Genomic DNA, 21,385 nt, shown 5'->3' with positions numbered 1-21,385 from the left:
AAAAACCAAGCTAAATCACATCAGAAAATTTAACAAGGCCTAGGAAAGCCTCTTCTATTAAGAAAACTGGGGGTTTAAGATAAGAAAAATAAAGAGTAAAGGCCTTATTCTTTGCAGCCCACTGTCTTTGGATCTGAATCAGAAGGGAAAGTTGTCAATAGAAACACAAACCGCAATTTCCAGGGCTAGGCAGGGCTCAGCCAGGTGCCTGATGTTCAGTGTTTGTTTGCTCCTCGTTTAAACAAAAAGAAAACGCCCCAATGATGCGCACACATACCTTCAGGTACTGCTGGATCATGGCCAGTTTCAACCTCTTGACGGCCTCCGTGTCATCCGGGTCGGCCTTGACGCGTTTGCGCACGACGTCCCGCGTGAAAACGCCCACACTGTTCTGGCTCTCAGCATTGACTGGTTTACCTCGTTGGAAGAATTCCTGAGTCAGGTTATAGACCTGCCAGAGACAGGACACGAGGATGGGCCACGGGATTCCCAGCAGGATGCTCCCTCACCTGTCCCAACCCAGCGCATTCAGATTGCCTCCTCCTCCCAGCAGCACCCACGTCCTTCCTCATTTCTGATAAAAAGCACCAGCTCTTCTCCCATCTCCGTGTCCCAGGTGCTATCCCAGGGTGTTCTAAGCTGAAACAGCCCTTCCACCCTCTCAATTATCTAAAAGGAATCCACCAGAGTGGGTGAATTCAGTTTCACATTTACTTTTCTGTTGTCCTATGAAATCAGGAAGCGACAAACAGCACAGGAATTCTGTATGCATACACATTTTACTTGAGCAAAGGACAGGTAGAAATCCAAGGAAAACAGTGACATCTCTAGAGCCCCTCACCAGGAGCCACAAGAAAAATCCCTTGTAACACATCATCATTCTTTGAAAATATTCCTGGTGATCTTTAACCCCAGTTTTCCACACAAGCTACTTAAAGGAAGGAAACACCATCCACCTCAGCCCTCTGCTTGCGGCTGCCTGGAATAACTTGTATTTCTATCTAATGTATTGCCAAAAGAGCCTGCAATTGCATCATGGGAAAAAAAAAAAAAAAAAAAAACCAACCAAACAAAAAAACTCAAGAGGAATCTTTTAACACAGGAAAGCTTTCACAAGATGCCTCTCAGAGATGCAGCACATCCCATTAATGACTTGTTTGTCCAGAATGTGTCCGCTTCTCATTCACATCATGCCACAGGGTGCACAATACTCTTACAAGCACAGGGGACATCCCTGCTTGGGGAGTTTTTCCTGTCAGAGATGGTTTGATTACAGCTTATGATCATTTTTTGGAGACAGATGATTTGGATATGTCAAGAAGTTGAAGTCTACAGTAAATATCTGGTACAAGGCTGGTAAAACTGTGGCAGCCTTGCCTTCAAAAGCTCCTGGAGCTTCCCATGCCCTGCTGATAGGGCTAACCCACTATGGTTTATGTTCTTCCCTATCCAGTTTTCCCCAAGAGCTTGATTTTATCTTGGGTTTTAGGAATAAAGTGAATTTGAGGAGGCAAAATAGAGGGAAGAAGAGGAAAGGGAAGGGGATAAACACATTTCAGTGGTAGGAGTGAGAGAGAGGAGGTCTGTGAGCAAACAGAGGGAAGGTGAGTTGACAAATAAGGGATGAGAAGTTGAAGAAAATAACTGAAAAAAAAAAAAAGGGGGCAAAATAAATTATTAAAACAGAGAGGAAACTATCATGAGGAAAATGAGTGGGACTGGTGAAGACAGAAGAGAATTGCAGACACTGCCTGTGACACAGCCACTCCAAGGAGATTCCCAGACAAGAAAGGTGGGGCCCAACGCCCTGTATGAAACAAAGGCTTCCAGCAAAAGAAACTTTGGAAGTTCCAGCATCCCCTGGTTCTCAGGTCCGTGGATTTCTGAGGCCACAAGCACTTGCAGCAGGTCCGGGCTGCACAGACCTTGTGTCAGCACAAACAGCTCGGCTTTCATAAGCTGATTGAGCTCTGTAAGCAGATAACACACTCACAGGACAAGCAAAGCCCTGCTAAAACCCAGCCACCACTTGGCCTACAGGAGAAGTGAACCTGACTACATTTTTGTTAACCATTATATTCTTCACTGCCCCACGGGGAGGAGAGCAGGAAGGAACAAGTCCTCCGTGCTGTGGCCATCAAGGAAAGTCTTTCCTGGAGGTGCCATCCCATTGATCAGACAGCAGTTAAGTTTAATCACATCAGGATTTCTTATTTCTCCTGTTATCTCCTTGCTTTTCAAGTTCAAGGAGCATTTGGACAAAACCCTCAGACACAGGGTATGATTTGGGGGGTTTTCCTGTGCAGGCCCAGGAGGTGAACTTGATGATCCTCCTAAGTCACTTCCAACTCAGGATATTCTATGACTCTTGGGGGTGCTGAACCATCTGAGGAAGAACAGGAGACAAAGCTGCTGTAGGCAAGAAGCCAAAGGAGAAATAACAGCAGGTCCTACATTGGGAGATATATTGTCAGAATAAATTAATGAAAAAGATGGACAAATATATGTTTAAATAAAGATGAGCAGCAAGCACATCCTGTATAAGAAACTACAGAAAAGCTTCACTAGGACACCTCATTAAAGGTTGATTTCCAATGAAGCAGGAGCAGAATTGTGCTGTCTGGAGTTGGAATTATCCAGGCTTTCCTTCCCCCGATGGGGAAAGCATTGTCATTGCTATGGGACCACCACTGGGGTCACTGGGAACAGGCACTTGTAATATCTGAAAACTCACACTCCTACAATCATCTCATCATTTCAGCAGCAGGGTTCCTGAGAGAGTAGAAATGGGTGTTCCCTCGAAGATCCTGGGGAAAGGTAACAACAAGAATGACCTGAAAGATTCTGCTGATTTTCTAGTTAAGCCTTCAAAATCTCCCAGCATCCAAACCAGAGCTCCATGTCCAGCAGCAAGGAGAGCTACACCCCAGACAGTCCAGAAAACCTTTGCTTTTCTATTATCACACACCTGATACAAGCAGGGAGCAAAACCAAAGGACAGACAGCATTGGCTCCCATCTCTTACCACTGGCAACATCACAAAGCAGCAGGATGACGTAAACACTTCTCACTCTAAAGCTCCCCTGGGAGCTGGGACAGAACAAGTGGCCTTGGAAGCTTGGCTGAAAAACCAGAAGTAAAAGACAGAGAACATCTAAAGTAACCATTCATTCTAAGCAGTTTTCCTTCCCTCATTCTGAAGGTTTATACACAATCCTCCAGGGAATTCACAGAATCATAGAATGGTTTGGGTTGGAAGGAACCTTAAAGCCCATCCAGTCAGGAACACCATTCACTATCCCAGGTTGCTCCAAGCCCCATCCTACCTGGCCTTGGACACTTCCAGGGATCCGGGGAAGCCACAGCTTCTCTGGGCACCCTGTGCCAGGGCCTCACCACCCTCACAGGAAAGAATTTCTTCCCAGTATCCCATCCATCCCTGCCCTCTGTCAGTGGGAAGTCATTCTCTGTGTCCTGTCACTCCATCCCTTGTCCCCAGTCCCGCTCCAGCTCTCCTGGAGTCCCTTCAGGAATTGGAAGGTGCTGGAAGGTCTCCCTGGAGCCTTCTCTTCTCCATGCTGAATAACCCCAACTCCCTGGGTCTGCAAGATAGAAGGGGTTGAAAGTAAGAAATTAAAATCAGCTAATTGAATGTCCATAGTCCGAAAACAGCTTCCATCTTCTGTCTTCTTTCTGACCAGCTTTGGGGCATCCCACAGCCAGGGTCTGTGCAGGGAATGTGGATTCCAGCAGTGATGTCCCCTCTGTTACCTACAGACTTCCTCCTCCACATGTTTATTTACTACCTACGTGCTCCTCCACCACAGGAAAAGGCAATTTCTTAGGAAGAACAAATCTAAATAAAGAAGTTTCTCCTCACTGAAGGAGGTCAGGAAAGCACATCCCCATCCACACTCCTTCCTGTCAGCACCGGTGACGATGCCCAGCATTGTCTTTTTCTCACTTGGCTTAAAAACTGCTGTGACTTAATCCCTGTCCAGTGAAAAGCCCCGACAGAGATAGGGCTGTGCTGTTCCCAGGCCAGACATCTGTCAGTGCAATAGAGGCAGGGAGGGAACGGTGACTCGGTGGCCCTTTGGTCCTGCTTTCCATGATAACTGCAAGGCAAGGCACTGGAGCTTAATTGGGGATGACAGGAAGCCCAGCACAGGGTGCGGGTGAGGAGACGTTGTCACTTTTTGGCTGCATCCCTCCCCCAGAAGCTGTTGCAGCACACAGGAGAAAGCTGACAGATAACAAGGACATTAATTAGCTGATTGCTAAAGGGAGGGTTCCTGGGAAGCAGCTCTTTAGGGACCACATCCTTGCTGAATTGCCGAGGTAAAAGCAGGCACTTTTCCTAAATCAGGCTGGTGGTGGACTGTGAGATTTTTCAGCTGTGTTTAACCTGTCCAGCTCACCACGTCCTTCACACTTTTCACTAATACCTGGGAATCAGCTTTAAATACCTCTCTGGAAAGGGAAATGAGGACTTAGCAGGGTCAGAAGAACAACTCTGAGATAAACTGTTCCTGTTCACATTTTCTGAGGAGTTATACACACACACAGACCCTGAAGGGGTCACCCTCAGGGGTCCCACTCTGGTCATTTTCCTGAGAGTCATACAGATGTGGTATAAGAAGAGTCAAAATCCTCTCCCAGCCCCAGGATTCCCCCCGTTATCCGCAAAGGAATGGAGAGGAAGGTGGGAAGATTACAAATACATGATGTAGGCATCACACCCTGGGGAACCTCCCCTTGCTGGTGCCTCCTTCCTTTTGGAGACTGACCAGGGTGACAGTGACCCTGAGCAATGCCAGCCCCACACAGCACACGGTCTAGGAAGGACAACCCCAAAAATCCTGCCCTGTATCATGGTGCTTCCCTTGGCACTGTGTGGCTGGGAATCCAGGTGGATGCTCTGCAGGACTGGAGACCGACCTTGAAGGCATGGCTCTCCTTCCACGAGGAGAATTCAGGTCACCTCGGTCACAAGCTCACGACAGATCCTGATCGACCCCAGTGCAGGGCTACAGTCTCTCCTAAGGAACTTTCTGCTGGAGAAACAAAGAGCTGAGCAGTCTTCAAGCAGTCTGACTGCTCCACTTCCTTGTAACCAAATAAACGCTTCTGTGAGACATCCCTACAGTTATTAAAAATTCAGGCTACTGCAAACAAGAAAGCAGCAGAACTTAGTATTGAGGTAGAACAAGCCAGCCAATATAGACTGGATAAGTGCCTGGAAAAAGCCTAAGGACTTTCCAGATGAATTAGTGAGGCAAAGCTCTGGAGGTACAGGGGTGCTTTGCCAGGAAAATCCAGCACAGAGAGACCTCACCTTGCCAAAATCCAGTTTCAGAGACTCCACATGCCTCAGTGAAACTCAAGAGAGACCCCCTGCACTTTGAATTCCCTAGAATTTGGTGTCTGAATGACAAGATAACAGGGGCTGGAGAAACCCAGATGGAGAAGCAGGACTGGAGGCACAGGCTGGAGCGCCAGCAGCAGCTGCAGGGAAAGCCAGGCAGGGTGTGTGCGTGGGGAACAAGCCGGCTGTGCACCGAGGGCAAGCCCTTGGAATGGTGACAAATTTAGCCCTGCTCATTCAGGAATACATTTTCCACTGTTCATGCCAGTCCTACATCCCTGATTAGGCTTTGGGTTGCTGTCTGTTTTGTGGGAGGTTCTTTCTTTTCGACTCAGGACAAGTTGTGTCACAGCCTTTGCCATCTCAGCCTCCTCTGAAGGGATGAGACGACATGATAGTGGGATTGCTAATAAAAACCTGAGGAAGGCCTGGGAGCTCCTATGAGACAAGGAAAGACCGTGACCTCAGGATTTAGTGACCTGTAAGATGACTTTTGACCAAAAACCAACCATAAAACCAGCCTCCCCCCCAAAAAAAACCCAAGATGCAGAACTGAAAATTTCTGCTGTTTCTCCCCAGCATTCATTTCACCACCAGTTAAAGCAACAGAACATTGGCCAAAAGAAAAACAGATGAAATAAACTCTAATGAACATGCAAACCCCTTCCCACAGAATCACAAAACTGTTTGGATTAGGAAGAGACATTAAGGATTGTATTGTTCCAACCCCCCTGCCCTGGGCAGGGACATCTTCCATTACACCAAATTGATCCAAGCCACATCCAACCTGGCCTTGGACACTTCCAGGGATCCAGAGGCAGCCACAGCTTCTCTGGGCAGCCTGTGCCAGGGTCTCACCACCGTCACAGTAATGCTGGGGAAGCGAGGGACACCACAAAACACAAATCAGAAACCCCTGCCAGACTCAGCACGTGTGGAACACCCTCGGCACTTTATGCCAGAGGAAGATGTCCCCAAAGCCACACGCCTGCTGCACATGCTCCTGGCTGCCCTCCCTCCAGGGCACTTGTATTTCCTACAGCCATTTTAACTGGGTATTTTCATGAGATCACACAGCTTGCCTGAATTCCCACTTTTCCTAGGCCGAGCAGGGGATAAACCACAGCCAAATGTCTTAAATCAATACAGATCCTCCAGCCTGGCACCCCAAAGAGGCTGGGACAAGCAGCTCAACAAAACCACGAGCTGCTCCTGCAAGAAATTCCAGCAGGCTTTGGAGGAAGGCAGAGAAAGCCCCTCCCAGCAAGAGCAATTAAGGGGCTGGCTGATGTCCCCTGCTTGGCTCCAGCTGTCCCTTACATATTTTTTTATCGCCACGAGTGGCTGCAGACATTTTTACAGGCCGTAAATGTGAAAGCCTTTTCTGTCTCCTAGTGATAAAGATATCCTGTGGCAATGATAAGCTAATTAGGTGTTGTGTAAAGAAGATTAACTTTTAATGTGCTGTTCTCTCATGTCGCTGGCTGCCCCTTTCTCTCCCCTTTAAAAGAAAGGCTAGATTTACCAAATTAATCATTTCTAAAACACCGGTACCTTGTTATGGCCTTTATCTTACCAGGTTTATCTCAAAGCTAAGTGGCCCTCATCTTTGTATTCCCTTCTCATTTTGGAGTCTGCCCTCCCTTTGCTGGAGATTTTCCTATCATCTTCCAGACAGGATGATCGCCAAGCCCTGCATGCAGTTTGGCAGCGTTCCATTTACATAAATAATGCTGCTCACTGCAGTATTTTCATTTACTCTTTCTAGCCCCAGCTGCTGTTAATCTTCCTCCACACACATCTCACCTGTCTTTTCTTCCTGCCTGGAAAAATTCTCATTCATTTTTTAATCCAGTAATAGGAAGAATTGTTCAGATGAATTATATCTGCCTGCATTTGTCCAAGATGTTGTCCACAGGTTGACAAATCTTTCCCACAAGATTTCTTTGAAATTCCTACTACTCCTCTCTAAAACTGAAATGCTTTTGTGCCATCCCATCACCAATTCCAGTTCAGAAACACAGGACAGTGCCAAAAATATTTTCAAATTAAAAAAAAAAAATCCCCCTTTCTGCTCCCCACCCAATTCTTGGTAATTCTTTTACAGGCTACAGTGACTTTTCTAATGCTCCCAGACATATTTTTAAACAAAGTATGCAAGAGTAACCTGAATCTAGTGAGTGTTCAGCCAAGAGTCAAATACTCTTTGCTGTCAGATGAAAATCTCAATGTTTTAGGCACAGCTACAGCCTGACAAGAATACTCATGTTTTGTTACATTTTCTACAACCCACTGAGAGATCACATTACCTGCAGGGCCAGACAGTCTGCACTGATCTCTCTAAATGTACTTCACAAGCGACATTAAAAGAATGTGGGGAATAATTATAATTAACTTTGGCAAGCAAATTAAAATAACCTTCCACTGAAGTCCATACTGGTCTGAATCTCCCAGAAAAGTTGTTCCTTTCCTTCCGATGCAAAAACCTTACAATTTCTAAGACACTGCACTGACTTTGGCACACCACACAGCATTTCATAGTATTTAGAACCAATAAAAAGTCACAAGGATACAATATTTAGCTGGTTGTTACTAAAGTTTTGTCTTCTACTTTGTTTAGCAATTTGATCCCTCCACCACTCTTTTAATTACGCAGCAACTTTCTCCAGCAAATTATTGGATCTCCCCAGAAATAGCTGCTGGAAGTGATTAAATGGATGACAAACATGGAAAGATTGTTATTCCTCACCACAGAGAGTTAATCCCACATCAGGGACAAATGGGGTGCAGTGAAGCAGATGAGAGACAACTTAGAGCTGATTTTTTTTTTTTTCCCAAGGAAATTAAAGATGGCACTGTTTTTCTACCTTTGTCCTGAAATGTTCTAACTGCCAAAGGGTCTCAGTGTTCCAGGCAAATCTACCACTTGACAAAGCAGCTGGGCACCAACCTCGTTGTATAAATCACTGAATTCTTCAACCACATCTTTCGGGATCCTCTGCCCGCTGTTGGTGAGGTGATAAGCCACCCCATTCTTGGAGTAAAGACTGATCCGCCCAACGCTCCTCTCGCTGTCAGTGGTCTCCTCAAGCAAACCATTGTCTTCTGCTAGATGATAGACTGGGTTTCCATGTGAACCATGAATCCACGTAGCTCCCAGTTCAAAAGTGGCATGCCCTGCAGGAGAGGAAGCCAAGCAAACTGGTTAGGGAAGCCTGTTCTCCTAAAAGCTTCTCATGCTCAACCCTGAATAAAATATGCAAAAGCAGAATTGCCCAAGGACTACAAATGTTTGAACATCCCTTAAGGGAGTTTTCCCTGTTAGACACAATACCAGTATTCCTCAAACTGGTCCTCTGGGATACAGGTTTGTGTATTGCCAGAAGGATGGGATGTTGCAATAAAGATCCATCATAGTGACACACCTCTGATCCTTAAGGAGAAATTTAGCCCTTCTCCCTTCCCAGCTCTCACCACGGTTGTTGCCAGCAGGGAGATGTAGGAAAACGTGGATAGCAACATTGGCCTGAATACTGAACCTTGTAATGTGTCTAAAAATGGCTGTAATTTACAAATACACCTCAGATTAACTGCAATAGAACATGCACTTCCATTCCCCAAATGAGTAAAAAGGATTCTATCTTATTATTTATGCCTTTGGAGATTCTGTATATCAGGTTCTTTAAAAAGAGGCACTGTCAGGCTAAAGCACTGAAAGCATTTTGTTTTCATCACCTGTACTCTATGCTTGAAAATCACAGAGAGTTTGGTCAGCCCCACTCTCTCTATCCCTTACATCTATCAGGATTTTCACCAGGGCTTCGTCCCTCCCAAATCCAGCACTGCCAGACTGGGCTGAGAGCACAGGGGGATGCTCAGCAGTTGCAAAGAGGTGCTAAAAATAAGCTTGGGTCATGTCTTCCCCCCATATTCTGACAGTTTCTCAGAAGTCCAAAGCTGGTTTAAAGTCTGACAGAGCTGGGCATCTCCCAGCATCCCCACAGCAGCGTGGGAATGCCTGATTAAGCAGGGTAGTTAATAGGATCCTACTTGATGAAGAAAGGATGGTGCAGTTCCCAGCTATCATTTGCTGTTTAACATGTAAATGTATGCTCAGACAGAGGCACTGCAGCACGGAGCTGTGCTGCAGTCAGGTTTGAAGGGTGAAAGCTCCAAGGAGAGCTGTTCCCTGGCTGAGCCCCTGCCTCTGAGGGAAGCTCCATGGATCTCATCTTCCAAACAGCCCCTTTGTCAGTGAGAACTGTGCTGACTGCCCTTCAAAACCTGCAACAGAGCACGAGGTTTCTACACCACGGCACCAACACACAAACGTGAATACTTCAGGTGCCACCGACTCCAACACATCACAGAGCCCCCAGCCAGGTGGAAATGTCTGAACACTGGCAGCCAAAGGTACAGAGCTCATCAATATTGTAAGTGGCAGTCCCCTGGTTAATGCAATCCTCCTGCAACTCAGCCCATGCCAAGCAGCAGCAGGAATGCTGCCTCCTGCTCTTGGGCAGGAGCTTGTTCTCTGCTGCACAGCAATCCTGCTGAGACGCCTGATCTTTGAAAGAAAACGATTTGCCAGCAGGTCCTGCTGCTGCCTTAGTGCTTGGTGACAGTGATGATGTGCTCCAAGTTCTCCTGTTTAGCTGTGTGGAACATAATCAAATACCAACAAATTAAAAACTAATTCTTGCCTGTAATATTCATGCTCACTATCATCCCTACCAAGCAGACAAGCCAGGTCTTACCAGGTGTAAGTTAAATTACTAATTATTTAAAAGTGTAACATTAAATAAAATTCTTTTAAACAGAGACAGCCAATTTACTTTCAGGGCCTTAAAGGATTTAAGGTTCAATAATAATCTACTTGGAATGAATCATCCCATTAAAACAAACAAACAAACAAAAAACCAGAGAAACACACAGATAATGCATCAAGCCTCCTGGATATGGATGGCAACTTTCACATTTCCCTTTGCAGCCCTGGCCATTTCTTGGCTATCCCATTGTGAAACAGCTGTAGTGGATAGAGATGTTTTAGGTCATGTGCAGGAAACACACAAACCTTCTGCCTCACCTGTGCTAGAATCAAACCTATGAATATCCAAATTACTCCCCTGGGCTGAGAAGCAGCAATCTGTGCACTTGACTGAAAATACTGTCCTCTAGAAGACGTGGCTCATTGTGGGGGAAGGATTCAGAAATAACCCTGAGAAGGTGCCACAATGCCACAGAATGGTTTGAGGTTTGGAAGGGACCTTAAAAATCATCTCATTCCCACTCCCAGCCATGGGCAGGGATACCTTCCACTATCCCAGGGTGCTCCAAGCCCCATCCAACCTGGCCTTGGACACTTCCAGGGATCCAAGGGCAAGCACTGCTTCTCCAGGCATCCTGTGCCAGGTCTCACCACCCTCACAGGGAAGAATTTCTTCCTAATTAGTAGCTCTGCTGAAATTTAAATCAGATCTTTAGCTAAGTGTGCAGACAGGGCAGAGGGCAGAGCCAAAACACAGATCCACCTTGGCAGAAAACTGCAGCCCACACCCACACAGGGTAACCCTGAAGAGTTTGCAGAAGATGAGAAAAGAAAAGTTTGTAGTTTTAAAAAAGTGTTAAAAGACTAAGACTTTAGATGTCAGTCTCTGCTCTGCAGCTAACAGTTACATCTACAAACTCTGAGATTGCCTCCAGAATGAAACACCTGCTCTTCTCTACTGTTAATTAAGAGGTGTTAATGAGGAGGAGGTAGATTCCCAGCAAAGGCAAAGGAAGTGAGTTACTGGTGAAGGTGGGCAAAGACAATCAGTCTTGGTACTAAAATACCAAAACTATTTCACAAGTGCATTGGGAGAATGAGCTGTTGCTCCCCAAAGATTTCAGCTCTTTCACACTTCCCTCCTCTCACAGGCATGATCCAGGATATTTTTAATACAGCGGATTGTGAGTAAAGGACACACTTCCCATCCTAACCTCTATGCCAAGTCTCAGCAGAATGTAAAGTGCCCTACTCAAACCCCTGGAGATTAGATTTTTCTGACTGCCTTTCCATCGGTTTCCCTTCTGCAAGTTCACAGGAGGCTGCTGTTTATTTACTGCGGTGAGTTTATCAAGTAAAACACAGTAAGTGATGTAAGCACCTAAGAAACAAAAAGAAAGCAGGGCAGCAAGAGTGCAAAGTTAATATCCAGAGTGGGATCAGTAATAGAATTAGTTAATTGAAATCAGGAAAGCAATTCAGGAACAGCTGAGAGCTTTATGCTCCTGCAGAGAAGAAACAGGCAATGTCCTTCTGGATACCAGGAAAAGCTTCAGTGACTCCCGTGCTGCAAAGGGCAACGTCTCTTTCAGGAGTTTTGCCTGTAGAGATTTCTAAATTGACCTGGCATTCAAATATCCAGAGTCTACACCTTTATTATACATTAAAAAAGGAGGCTGCAGAGGTAGGAAACCTGAAAATCAGGATAAAGGGATACACCGAAGATGTTTTTCCAGCAGCTTGATTCCCGGTGGGTAGCGCCCTATACAGTAAATTAGTTCTAGGGAAATTAATGCGGTTGTTTGTGAAGCAGAACAGCTCGGGGTTTCCCCTTTCCAAGGGCTCTAAGCGCTGAGAAACAGCCCCTCAACAGCCTGGAGATTTACTGGCTGCCCCTGGGAAAGAGTCAAGGTGGAAAACCTGGGTGGAAACCGTCTGCATACAGTTACTCAATCACAGACCCGCTACACAGAGCTCTTCCTGACCGAGAGAAAACAATCACCCAAACCTTTTATTTCATGGAAACACAGGTTTGGAGCAGCCCTGGGCCAGAACTGTGGCACGAGACAGCACAGAACCACCCCAAGAGGTGCCCAAGGATTTAAGTATTTACACTCCCAACACCGCCACATCCCAAACCCTTTTGCACACACACGTAACCCCACTCCCAAGGTTAATCTGACCTCGTGGCCACACAAATCCCACCACCAGCAGCCCTCTGCAGGCGCTGCTCTCACCGAGTTGGACGCTCTGCACGCGGCCCCCGATGCGGTCGGTCGCCTCGAGGACTGTTACATCCGTGAATCCGCTTTCCAGGAGCGCCTTGGCTGCCGACAGGCCCGCGAGCCCAGCACCGATCACGACTATTCGAGGCTGTCGCTTTCTCCGTAGGCCACTACTAAGAGGATCATCCGTGCTGTCTGCAGATATTTCACAACTTTGCATGCCGTCCAAGCTCTCTTTCTAAGGAACCTGTGGGAGGAAGCAGACAGGTGAGCTCAGGGAGCTCAGGTCCAGCTTATCCTCTGCAGTTAAAAGGACCAAAAATGAAGAAGTGCAGTGGAAAAGAAAAACTTGGTGAATTAGACCCAGCCTTAACATGGGATGCACAGAAAGGATAACTGAGGTCAAGCTGGGATGCAAAACAACTTTTTAGCCTGGAGCAGCAAGAACTCCAGAAATCTCCGCCCTTTCATGCCATGTAGACTGTTTCCAAACAAGTCAAAGGACTTTCAACCTCCCATCTTTTTATATAACCTCTAAAAGAGGTAATTTTGTGGTGAAGACTTTTAAAAGAAACAGAACCACGTCCCCAGCGCTGACAAGCTCCACAACCCAGCAACGAAGCTCCACTTTGCCACTGTGGCAACCACAAAGCCTGAATTCCAGATCCTCTAAGTAGGGGAGGAGGTAAGGAGGATTTAGCTCAAAGCAAGGAGTTCAGATCTCAAACCAGCCATTACAGAAATGGGACAGACAGGAAAATGTTTCAAGTGATGAAAGTCAACAAGGGCCAGTCCAAAATTTCACAAAATGCAGCTAACACTGGAGCCAACGCTGTCCTGCCACATCAAGGTCAGCCTCAGGCTTAGATGAGGAGAGGCTCAAACCCACACCAATCCTGACTAGTCCAAATCTACCCAAATCTCCACCTACCAATATATTCAACTGCTCCACCAAGCAGGACCCTGTTTTCCTTTGCAAACTCCTGGAAGACACCTTTTTACCTTATTTCTCAGGTCCCATCACATCATTTTAGTAGGAGGGACCATGGCCTGAGCCCGTGGTTAAGGTTCAACCCTGATCAGGGATGTCTTTATTCACAAAAGCCAGTGTGCACTTACCTGGTTTTGGGTGGTTCACACCTGCACTCAGGTGCACAACGAACAGGGTGCAGAGATTCCTACCCCTCCAGACCTGAGCTGACATGAGTCCCCACTCACAAAGGACAAACACACAGCCCAGGATTTATCAGCCCTGGAATCAGCTGATGCCCAGTGATTTGGATAAAGCACACACACAATTCCTTGCCTCTCCCTCCTCCCTCCCCAAACAGAGATGTCCAAGGAGCTCCTAGTGTGCTGCCTCTACCTGTTGCCAAGCTGCTGGCTACCTATTCTGACTTCTTCCTCAATTCTCCCAACATCTGGCCACTGACAAAGATACCTACTCCTCTCTTTCATCACCAGAAGGGTTGACTTAAAACACTGCTGGCCTACTGCAGCATACAACCACAGGAACTAATAAAGCACAAAGCAAACAGCAGTTTCATTTGGAGAGTCCCTTTTTCTCCAGGACTTTATCGAATTTGTGCATGTTGACCAAGCAACATCCACTCTCTGTAAGGGAGCTGACACCAGACTGCAGTCAGCAGGGACTTAGGCAGTGGTATGAAGAGGAGGGTGGTCCCACCAGAGCTCTGACAACTCTGTTGAAAATGTTTGGTTTCAACTGAAACAGCTTCAGCTCAATCCACCCTTCTGTGGACTCACCTGCAAGAGGGATTTGCACCGTGTGTGCAAACTCTGACTCTGCCACTGGAGCCTGTCCCCACCGGCCCTGCATCAGTTCCAACTGCCACTGCAGCAGCTTCCAACGGCCACAGCCCAACAGAAGGTAGATCAGAGAATTCTGATGGATGGGACCTTCAAACTAATCCCATTCCCATCCCCTGCCACGGGCAAGGACACCTTCCACTGTCCCAGGTTGTTCCAAGCCCTGTCCAAGCTGGCCTTGGACACTTCCAGGGATCCAGGGGCAGCCACAGCTTCTCCAGGCACCTTGTGCCAGGGCCTTGCCACCCTCACAGGTAAGACCCTCATCCTAACATCCAATCTAAAGTCCTCTCTAGTTTAGAACTGTTCCCTCCTTGTCCCATCACTGTCTGCCTGTGTAAAAAGTTGCTCTCCGCCTTTTTTGTAAGCCCCCTTTATGTCCTGCAAGGGGCTCTGAGCTCTCCCTGGAGCCTTCCCCTCCCCAGGTGAACACCCCCAGCTCTCCCAGCCTGGCTCCAGAGCAGAGGGGCTCCAGCCCTTGGAGCAGCTCTGTGGCCTCCTCTGAACTGGCTCAAGCAGCTCCACATCCTTCTGATGTTGGGGGTCCCAGCACTGCAGGCAGGGTCTCACTAGGGCAGAACAGAAGGGGAGAATTCTCTCCCACAGATATTCTACAACCCTCACTTGTTCTCATTCTCCCGATAACACTTTGACCGATATATTTTCATTGCCACAGTAAAGGAACATCTTTTCTGCCATCTATATCCAGTAGAAATTCAACGGGTTTAACTCAGATCTTTAAGCAGTTTTCCAAATCTTGGCTTTGTTGAGCTCCTGCGAATTCTTCGCATGAAAGCTCCAAGAAAATGTTTTCCCTCTTGTTTCAGCATTTAATACTGGATTAGGTGACCTGTCTAGACAGATGAGAAAATAACAGGGTATTTTGTGTGTACAGAACCCTGATTTGGAAACCACCCTTAATTAGCAAAAAACCTGTACCATATGATCAGCAGGGAAAGGCAATTAAAATTTAGCAAAAGCTTGAGCTTTCCAACCAGGATCCACATTCCACAGTGGAATGAACGGGTGATATAAATGTAGGAAGTCCCCACTACACTTTATTTCAGTATCAATTAGTCCCTCTAATTGATAGGTAGGTGGGCCAATTAAGTAGGCTCATGAGTGAGATAAGCACATAAAACACAGCCCGCTGTGTGCAGTGCTCTCCCTTCAGCACTTGCCAAGCCACGAGTCAGGTCTCTCAAGCCAGTGGATGTTACCAGGTTCTCTGACACAAAGACCGTTTGGCTTCTTACTTCTTCTCGATTGCCAAAAAGGGTTGTTTCTTTTTTATTTTGGGGTTTTTTTCTCTCTTTTAATCACAAGGTAAGAAGTGTGTTGGCTGGTGCACTATGAATCTCTCAGACTGTAATTTTACTTTGTGTCCATCTAAGAGCAAGGGTAGAAGTAAATCACAGCTTCACTGAAAGTAAAATTCCCCTGCTTTGTCTTGCTTACAGTGTTCCTGTGAGACAGCCAACAGGCAATGGTTACCCACAATAAGAAAATATCCAAATACACGTGTTCCTTTTGTATAAAACATACAGCTTTGATCCTCTTAGCTCGTGTGCTTGCGTCTCACTCAGAATATTTTAATCACTTCCACTTCCAGACTTGCCCCCTTTTCTCAGTCTCTATCGCCATTCTGTCCCTGACTCCTTAGGAGAAATTATCCTCCATTCATCCCCTCTCATGCCTGTCCACTTCCTTCATTAAAAAAAAAAAATCAAAAAACCACCCAAACAAACAAAAAACTACTCCCCCCCCCCAAGAAAAAAAAAACCAAACACCTTTTAAAAAATCCCTAAAACTAACCCCTCCCAAAAAATATATATCCTGAACATAACTCCTGTTTTCCAGCAGACAAATCTTTGCAAAAATGTATCTTCTAAGATGGGCATCATTCTACCACCCCAGAATCATGGGTTTCCATTCCTGGCATTTATACCCTCTACAGGTTCAGTGGAGTGACAGCTTCATGATTTTCCCCCCCACCCCCCGCATTATTTTGCCAGAAAAACCTTGCAGGACACAAGGAAGAAGCCAGAGAATCAAGGCAGTTCACAACTGCCCTCCTTACTTACAACAATACTCTCTGACCAGGCAATTCTTCCAGGACCCTGCAGAAAAAGGTCGTTAAGGCTCCAGCTATTTAAAAATGGAAAACCAAAATAAACAAAAGCATTTCTCAAGGAAACCTACTATTCTTAGCTCACACAACTACTCCTGTGGTAGTATTGTTGTAGCCCTGGTGATACAAAGACTTGGGCAAGGCAACGCTCTGGAAACAAGGCTTGGCTGAAGGTTGGTAGGGATTTTGGGGGATTGTTTGGGGTTTTCCACCAGGATTGGTTAATCTTTAAAAAGTGACCTTCCTTCAGGCACTGTATCACACAGCAGGTTGTCATTTACCCATGAGCTGGGACTGCTGGCATTCCCAGACCAAATTCGTGGCCATCCCAGCGGGACCCAGCTCACCCCTTGTCATTATTTCAGGTGTTCAGCTCACATTCTCTGCCCACAGCCTTTCAGGGCATGCAGAGGAGGAGCAATCCATCCTGCTGACCTCTGGCATTCCTGTCTCACGATGGCCAAGCTGAAAGGGAGCTTACAGACACTTTAAAACAGTCACCTGACCTTTCTGAGTGCCCTTAAATTGTGTTGAATTGACGGCCTTCGCATTAACAAGCATAACAGTCAGTCTGGAGGGTGAGAAATGCACCATCAACACAAATAAATTCCCTGCTGACCACACAGACCAGCAGAAAAATTTACCAGAATCACTTTATTCCCTGTAGGCTTTTATTTGATGAGAATTGAGCATCATCCCTAATCAGAAAGCTAAGCAATGACATTGCATGTGTTGGAAAAGAACTTGGATAAAAGCAACAAGAGTCAGCTGAAAGACTAAATGGAAGCACAAGAAATAAACACACTACTATTTCCTCATTATTTTAAGTGCAGCTATTCAAAATACTATCAACACATGAAGGGGCACTGCACACACATGTGTTTATAATGCAGGTTTGTCAGCACAGCCTGAAAGTGTTTACAGAGAAAATTTGACACCAAATTAATTCAATCTAAGCAGAGACAAAGCGAGATTGAGAAACCAAGAGCAGAAGCTAGGAAAAAAAAAAAAAATCACAACAAAAATAAAATATCTAATTTTAACAATGACACTAATCAGCTGTTGAAATACTTTTCTCTAAAGACAAAGAGGATATTGGTTGAAGCTTTCAACTCAGGATCCAAACTGTCATAAACATTTAGACTCCAGTCCCAGCAGAAGAGAGGGCTGCAGTGCTGGAAATTATCCTGCCAATTCAATGGAAATGGCCAGGTTTGAATTGCAAAACAACATTTTGTGGCCTTTGCCTCTCAGGAATCTACCATGATGAAAACAGTAAAAAAAAAAAAAAAAAAAGAACCAGCAAATTTTTTGATTCAGAGTTTCAAAAGCCTTTCTTTAATAGATGTAATAACCTCTATCATTTCATCACCTGCGTAAGGAAAAGTGCTTATCTGAAAGCACTGTTAGCTGAGCCCAAAGGCAAAAGCCACAGGACAGAAACAGAAAGGTGACTTATTCAGCAGAGGGAAAGACACTTTGTGTTGTTAGGCCATTAACTCATTACACAGCCCAGCACCACTTGCACTGAGTGTGGTTGTAGTGAGTAACCCTCACCTAAGTAACTGCAATAACAGAATTTCCAATCATCATCTCTAATGCACCTTTTTCCCTAAGCTGAGCGAGAAGCGCTTGGAAGGATTATTCTGGCTGGAGCAATTTTATCTCCACTAACACCTTTGCAGGTTTCAGACTCAGGCTGCTCCCTGAGCACAGGTCAGGACAGATCGTATCTCTGAGCAGATACAGAACCGAAGGGGAAGGGATTTCTGGGCTGGCTCCAGCACTGCCTGTCAGTGCCTCCTGACGCTGTGAGCTGTGGTTCTCCACAGCTCCTGGCACAACAAACAAGCATTTTTGTAACCTCTCCCTCCATCCTCCTTTCATCAGCCTTCTCAGACACAAGCACATTAATCCTTACTGCCTGTTATTTCAAGATGCTCTTTCCATGCTGCAGACATGTCAAACTGTGAGATGTGTCTCTTTTTCCCTTCTCCCTCCTTTTTAACCCAGCAGGGTTACACCAAACTCAGAACCCTTTCAAAATCACCATTTACACCCTTTCAGGAGTGTTATTAATTAATCCCAAGTCCTCCACGTCAGTTAGACACAGGAGGTGACAAAATCCCTGCTGTTCGTATCAGTGAGACTTCATCCTCCCGCATCACCTCTTCCTGCCTGACCAGAGCAAAGAGCTTTGCAGATGCTGCACCAGGACATGTGAGCCTGAGTGAGCAATCCTGCCTGGTCTCAAGGAGGTTTTGAGTGGAACACCTCCATCATTTCTGCAGCATCCCACACCATTTATCCTACTTGCCTCATCTCTGCCCACCAGCCCTCACGACGGAAAGATGACCACACTCATCTTTCTCACCACAGTGGTATACGGAACCCAGACTCACAAAAATAAGCCAGCACTCCTGTGCCAACAAGCAACTGGTGTCCTGCCTTGTATTTCCACGGGCAGAACCTGAAATGAAGTGGTTTCCAGAGGGCTGCTGGAATTTATAGGGGTGGCTGTGAGAAAAAAACAAGCTGGAACTGAAGATAAATGCTACCATCCACTACAATTTATCCCTGTAAAAGCCCAAGCCATCAAACATGGCTTGAGGCACTGAAAATACTGATCTTACATCAGCATCTACAGCTCCATTTACAAATTACTGACCCACCCCAGTGACTGACACACAGGGAGTGCAGGCTGGATCAGACATCAAGGAAGGAAAGGCATTAATGACACACCACGCGTACTCTTGGACAGCAGCGTGCCAAAATGCTTCCCGTTTTTCCCACACACCAAACCCGCAGCTCGCTCCCAAACCTCCTCAGCACTGGTTTTTCAAAGGCAACAGGGACTTTCAAGCTGGCTCTGTGCTCTTCTTCCTCTGGACACATCCCAAAAGAGACACAGACAGCATTAACCTTTGCCTGTCCAAACTCAGGTCTCCTTTACTCTGAGAAGTTGACCTTACCAAGCCTTAACTTTATTTTCCCCCTCATTTCCAGGAATATCCCCTCCCCTCATCTCAGGAGAGACAGGGAAGAAGCTTCTTCAGTGCACACAAAACAAATAACAAACTCTGTAAACTACACCAGAAGTTATGAAAGAGAAGAAGCCCGAAGCTGGTGGATACTAAAGCTGAGGCCATCAGGCCTTATGCAGAATACAGGCTCCCACCACAGCACCACTCTGCTGTCCTGCACTGCTGGCCCAGAAAGCAAAGAAGAAATGTTTGAGTTCTTCAACAATTAAAAAAAAAAAAAAAATGGTTCTGAGAAACTATTTTTTTGCAAGTATCATCCAGGACAGCCATCCCCTTTGCCTCTTTCCACACCACCATCATTCAGGAAAAACGCAGCGGGGAGGCAGAGAATAACCCACAGCACTCAGAGAACCACTTAGGCTGGAAAAGACCCTTAACCATGACATTTGACATTTTATAATTAACTCTCAATCAACAAAGATGGTGGAACAAGTTCCAGAATAAGATTTCCTGCTGCTTTGGAGGCACCAGACACCTCCTTTTGCCACCTGATTTTCCAGCAACACACTGAGTGGTCCCCAGAAACACTTGCCCCAATAAACCTCCTCCATCCTCCAAAATCACCAACTGGGAAAATCTCTTCACTTTTGGAGGTTTGAGGGAGATTAAAATAAAACAAAACAAAAGAAAAATGGGTCACTGGATGGTGCTTTTGATCAGGAAACCACTGCACATTTTTACCACTGCGATCCAACTTGTTTTAATGCCTGCAAATATCCCTTGAGTCAAATGAACTTGTTCAAAGCTGATTCACACCAAGGCTACTTTTTAAATTGGGTAGTTGTTGACAAGTAGAATATATTTAACAAGCCCCAAGCGTCTTGGCACGCAGTATAAAGACTTCCTATTATGAGCTGGTTTGTTGTTTTTTTTTTAAAGGGAACATATGGGCAGAGCAGGTTGTCTGCCACAGGGCACTTCCATACAGTGCCTGGCACTGACAGAACTGCAGATACCTAAAAAAATAAACCAAGGCACGTCACGCCAAGAACACAGGGGATGAATCACACCATTTAAAACTTGCTGATAAAATGCACCATTATGTGTTTTTCAAATCCTCCCCATCTGAGGGAAAAGAAATGAAAATAATTGTGTTCCTCTGCCTGAAGGGTACCATGAGAACGTGGCAGGCTTCAGCAGCTTCAAGGGGCTGGGATGAGAGCTGCTACCAGGAACACCTCGGTGAGTGGGGCAGCATCCCGATTTACAGTGTGGGGATAAAATGAAGGACTAGAGGATTTTCTCCACGATCACAAACTCCCACTGGAGGCAGTCACAGTCCCCACGTGATTCCCAGAGAAATGGGCTGAGAATGTAGTCTGGGCTACGGAGCTTCTCCTGCCCCCACATCCAGCAAGCTCAGAACTGTAACGCTGTGGTTCACGTGCCTGAGGCTACAGCATTACAGAGCTAAAAGGAGCTCCACAGCAGTGACAAAAAGAACAGCTTTGGCATGTTCCTTGGGCAACAGAGGAGCAAAGCCAGTAAATCCACTGCTCTGCAAATCCCCGGCAGACAGAACAAGCACATGCTGTAGCTGGCACATCAACATCCCCTTGTTTCAGAAGGCTGCAGATAGGTAGAAGGTCCCACCTACCCAGGAGGCATCCCATAATATCTACCCATCACAGAGGCAGCTGTTACTGCCACAGCACTCTCCTGCTGTGTCAGGAGAAGCTGCAGAGTACAGGGACACCAGTTGTATTCAATCTGCCGTACTGAACAGGATATTCCCATCTTAACCCTGGTGACAGTAATTGTGATTTAGCCAAGAATTCCAGTGCCTTTGGTTTCCAAATCCGACTGACCACCAGGGATCTACCAACAGCTGGTCAGAACCTAAACCAGGGCATCAAGCTGCAGTTTGGCTCTGCCAGCCTCTGATAGGACAAAGGGTTGACAGCTCAGGAACAACTGAGAGTTGTTGAAGTGAAGAGGGCAAGCAGCAACCAGTCCCAAACTGGCCTGCTTTTTCCTGTGTCTTTGACAGCTTGCCAGGCTCTAGTGGACCCTTGGGGG

The 21,385-nt window shown here is 46.2% G+C and overlaps 1 protein-coding gene across 1 annotated transcript in view; it reads right to left on the bottom strand.

The window, feature by feature from the left end:
• The window catches only part of SMOX (spermine oxidase), a 49,238-nt gene that overhangs the window by 11,303 nt on the left and 16,550 nt on the right, over positions 1-21,385 (bottom strand). Inside the window, exons 2-4 of the mRNA XM_040064863.2 lie at positions 12,374-12,608; positions 8,319-8,545; positions 278-451 (exon numbers count right to left, since the gene is read on the bottom strand). Of these exons, the coding sequence (XP_039920797.1) occupies positions 278-451; positions 8,319-8,545; positions 12,374-12,581 (609 nt within the window). The 5' untranslated portion in view covers positions 12,582-12,608. The remainder of the gene's footprint in view (positions 1-277; positions 452-8,318; positions 8,546-12,373; positions 12,609-21,385) is intronic.

This window comes from Hirundo rustica, chromosome 5, assembly GCF_015227805.2.
Source record: "Hirundo rustica isolate bHirRus1 chromosome 5, bHirRus1.pri.v3, whole genome shotgun sequence".
In the NCBI taxonomy this organism is placed as follows: Eukaryota; Metazoa; Chordata; class Aves; order Passeriformes; family Hirundinidae; genus Hirundo; species Hirundo rustica.
The sequence above is the reverse complement of the archived record's forward strand: the minus strand, read 5'-3'. Positions and strand labels throughout refer to the sequence as shown.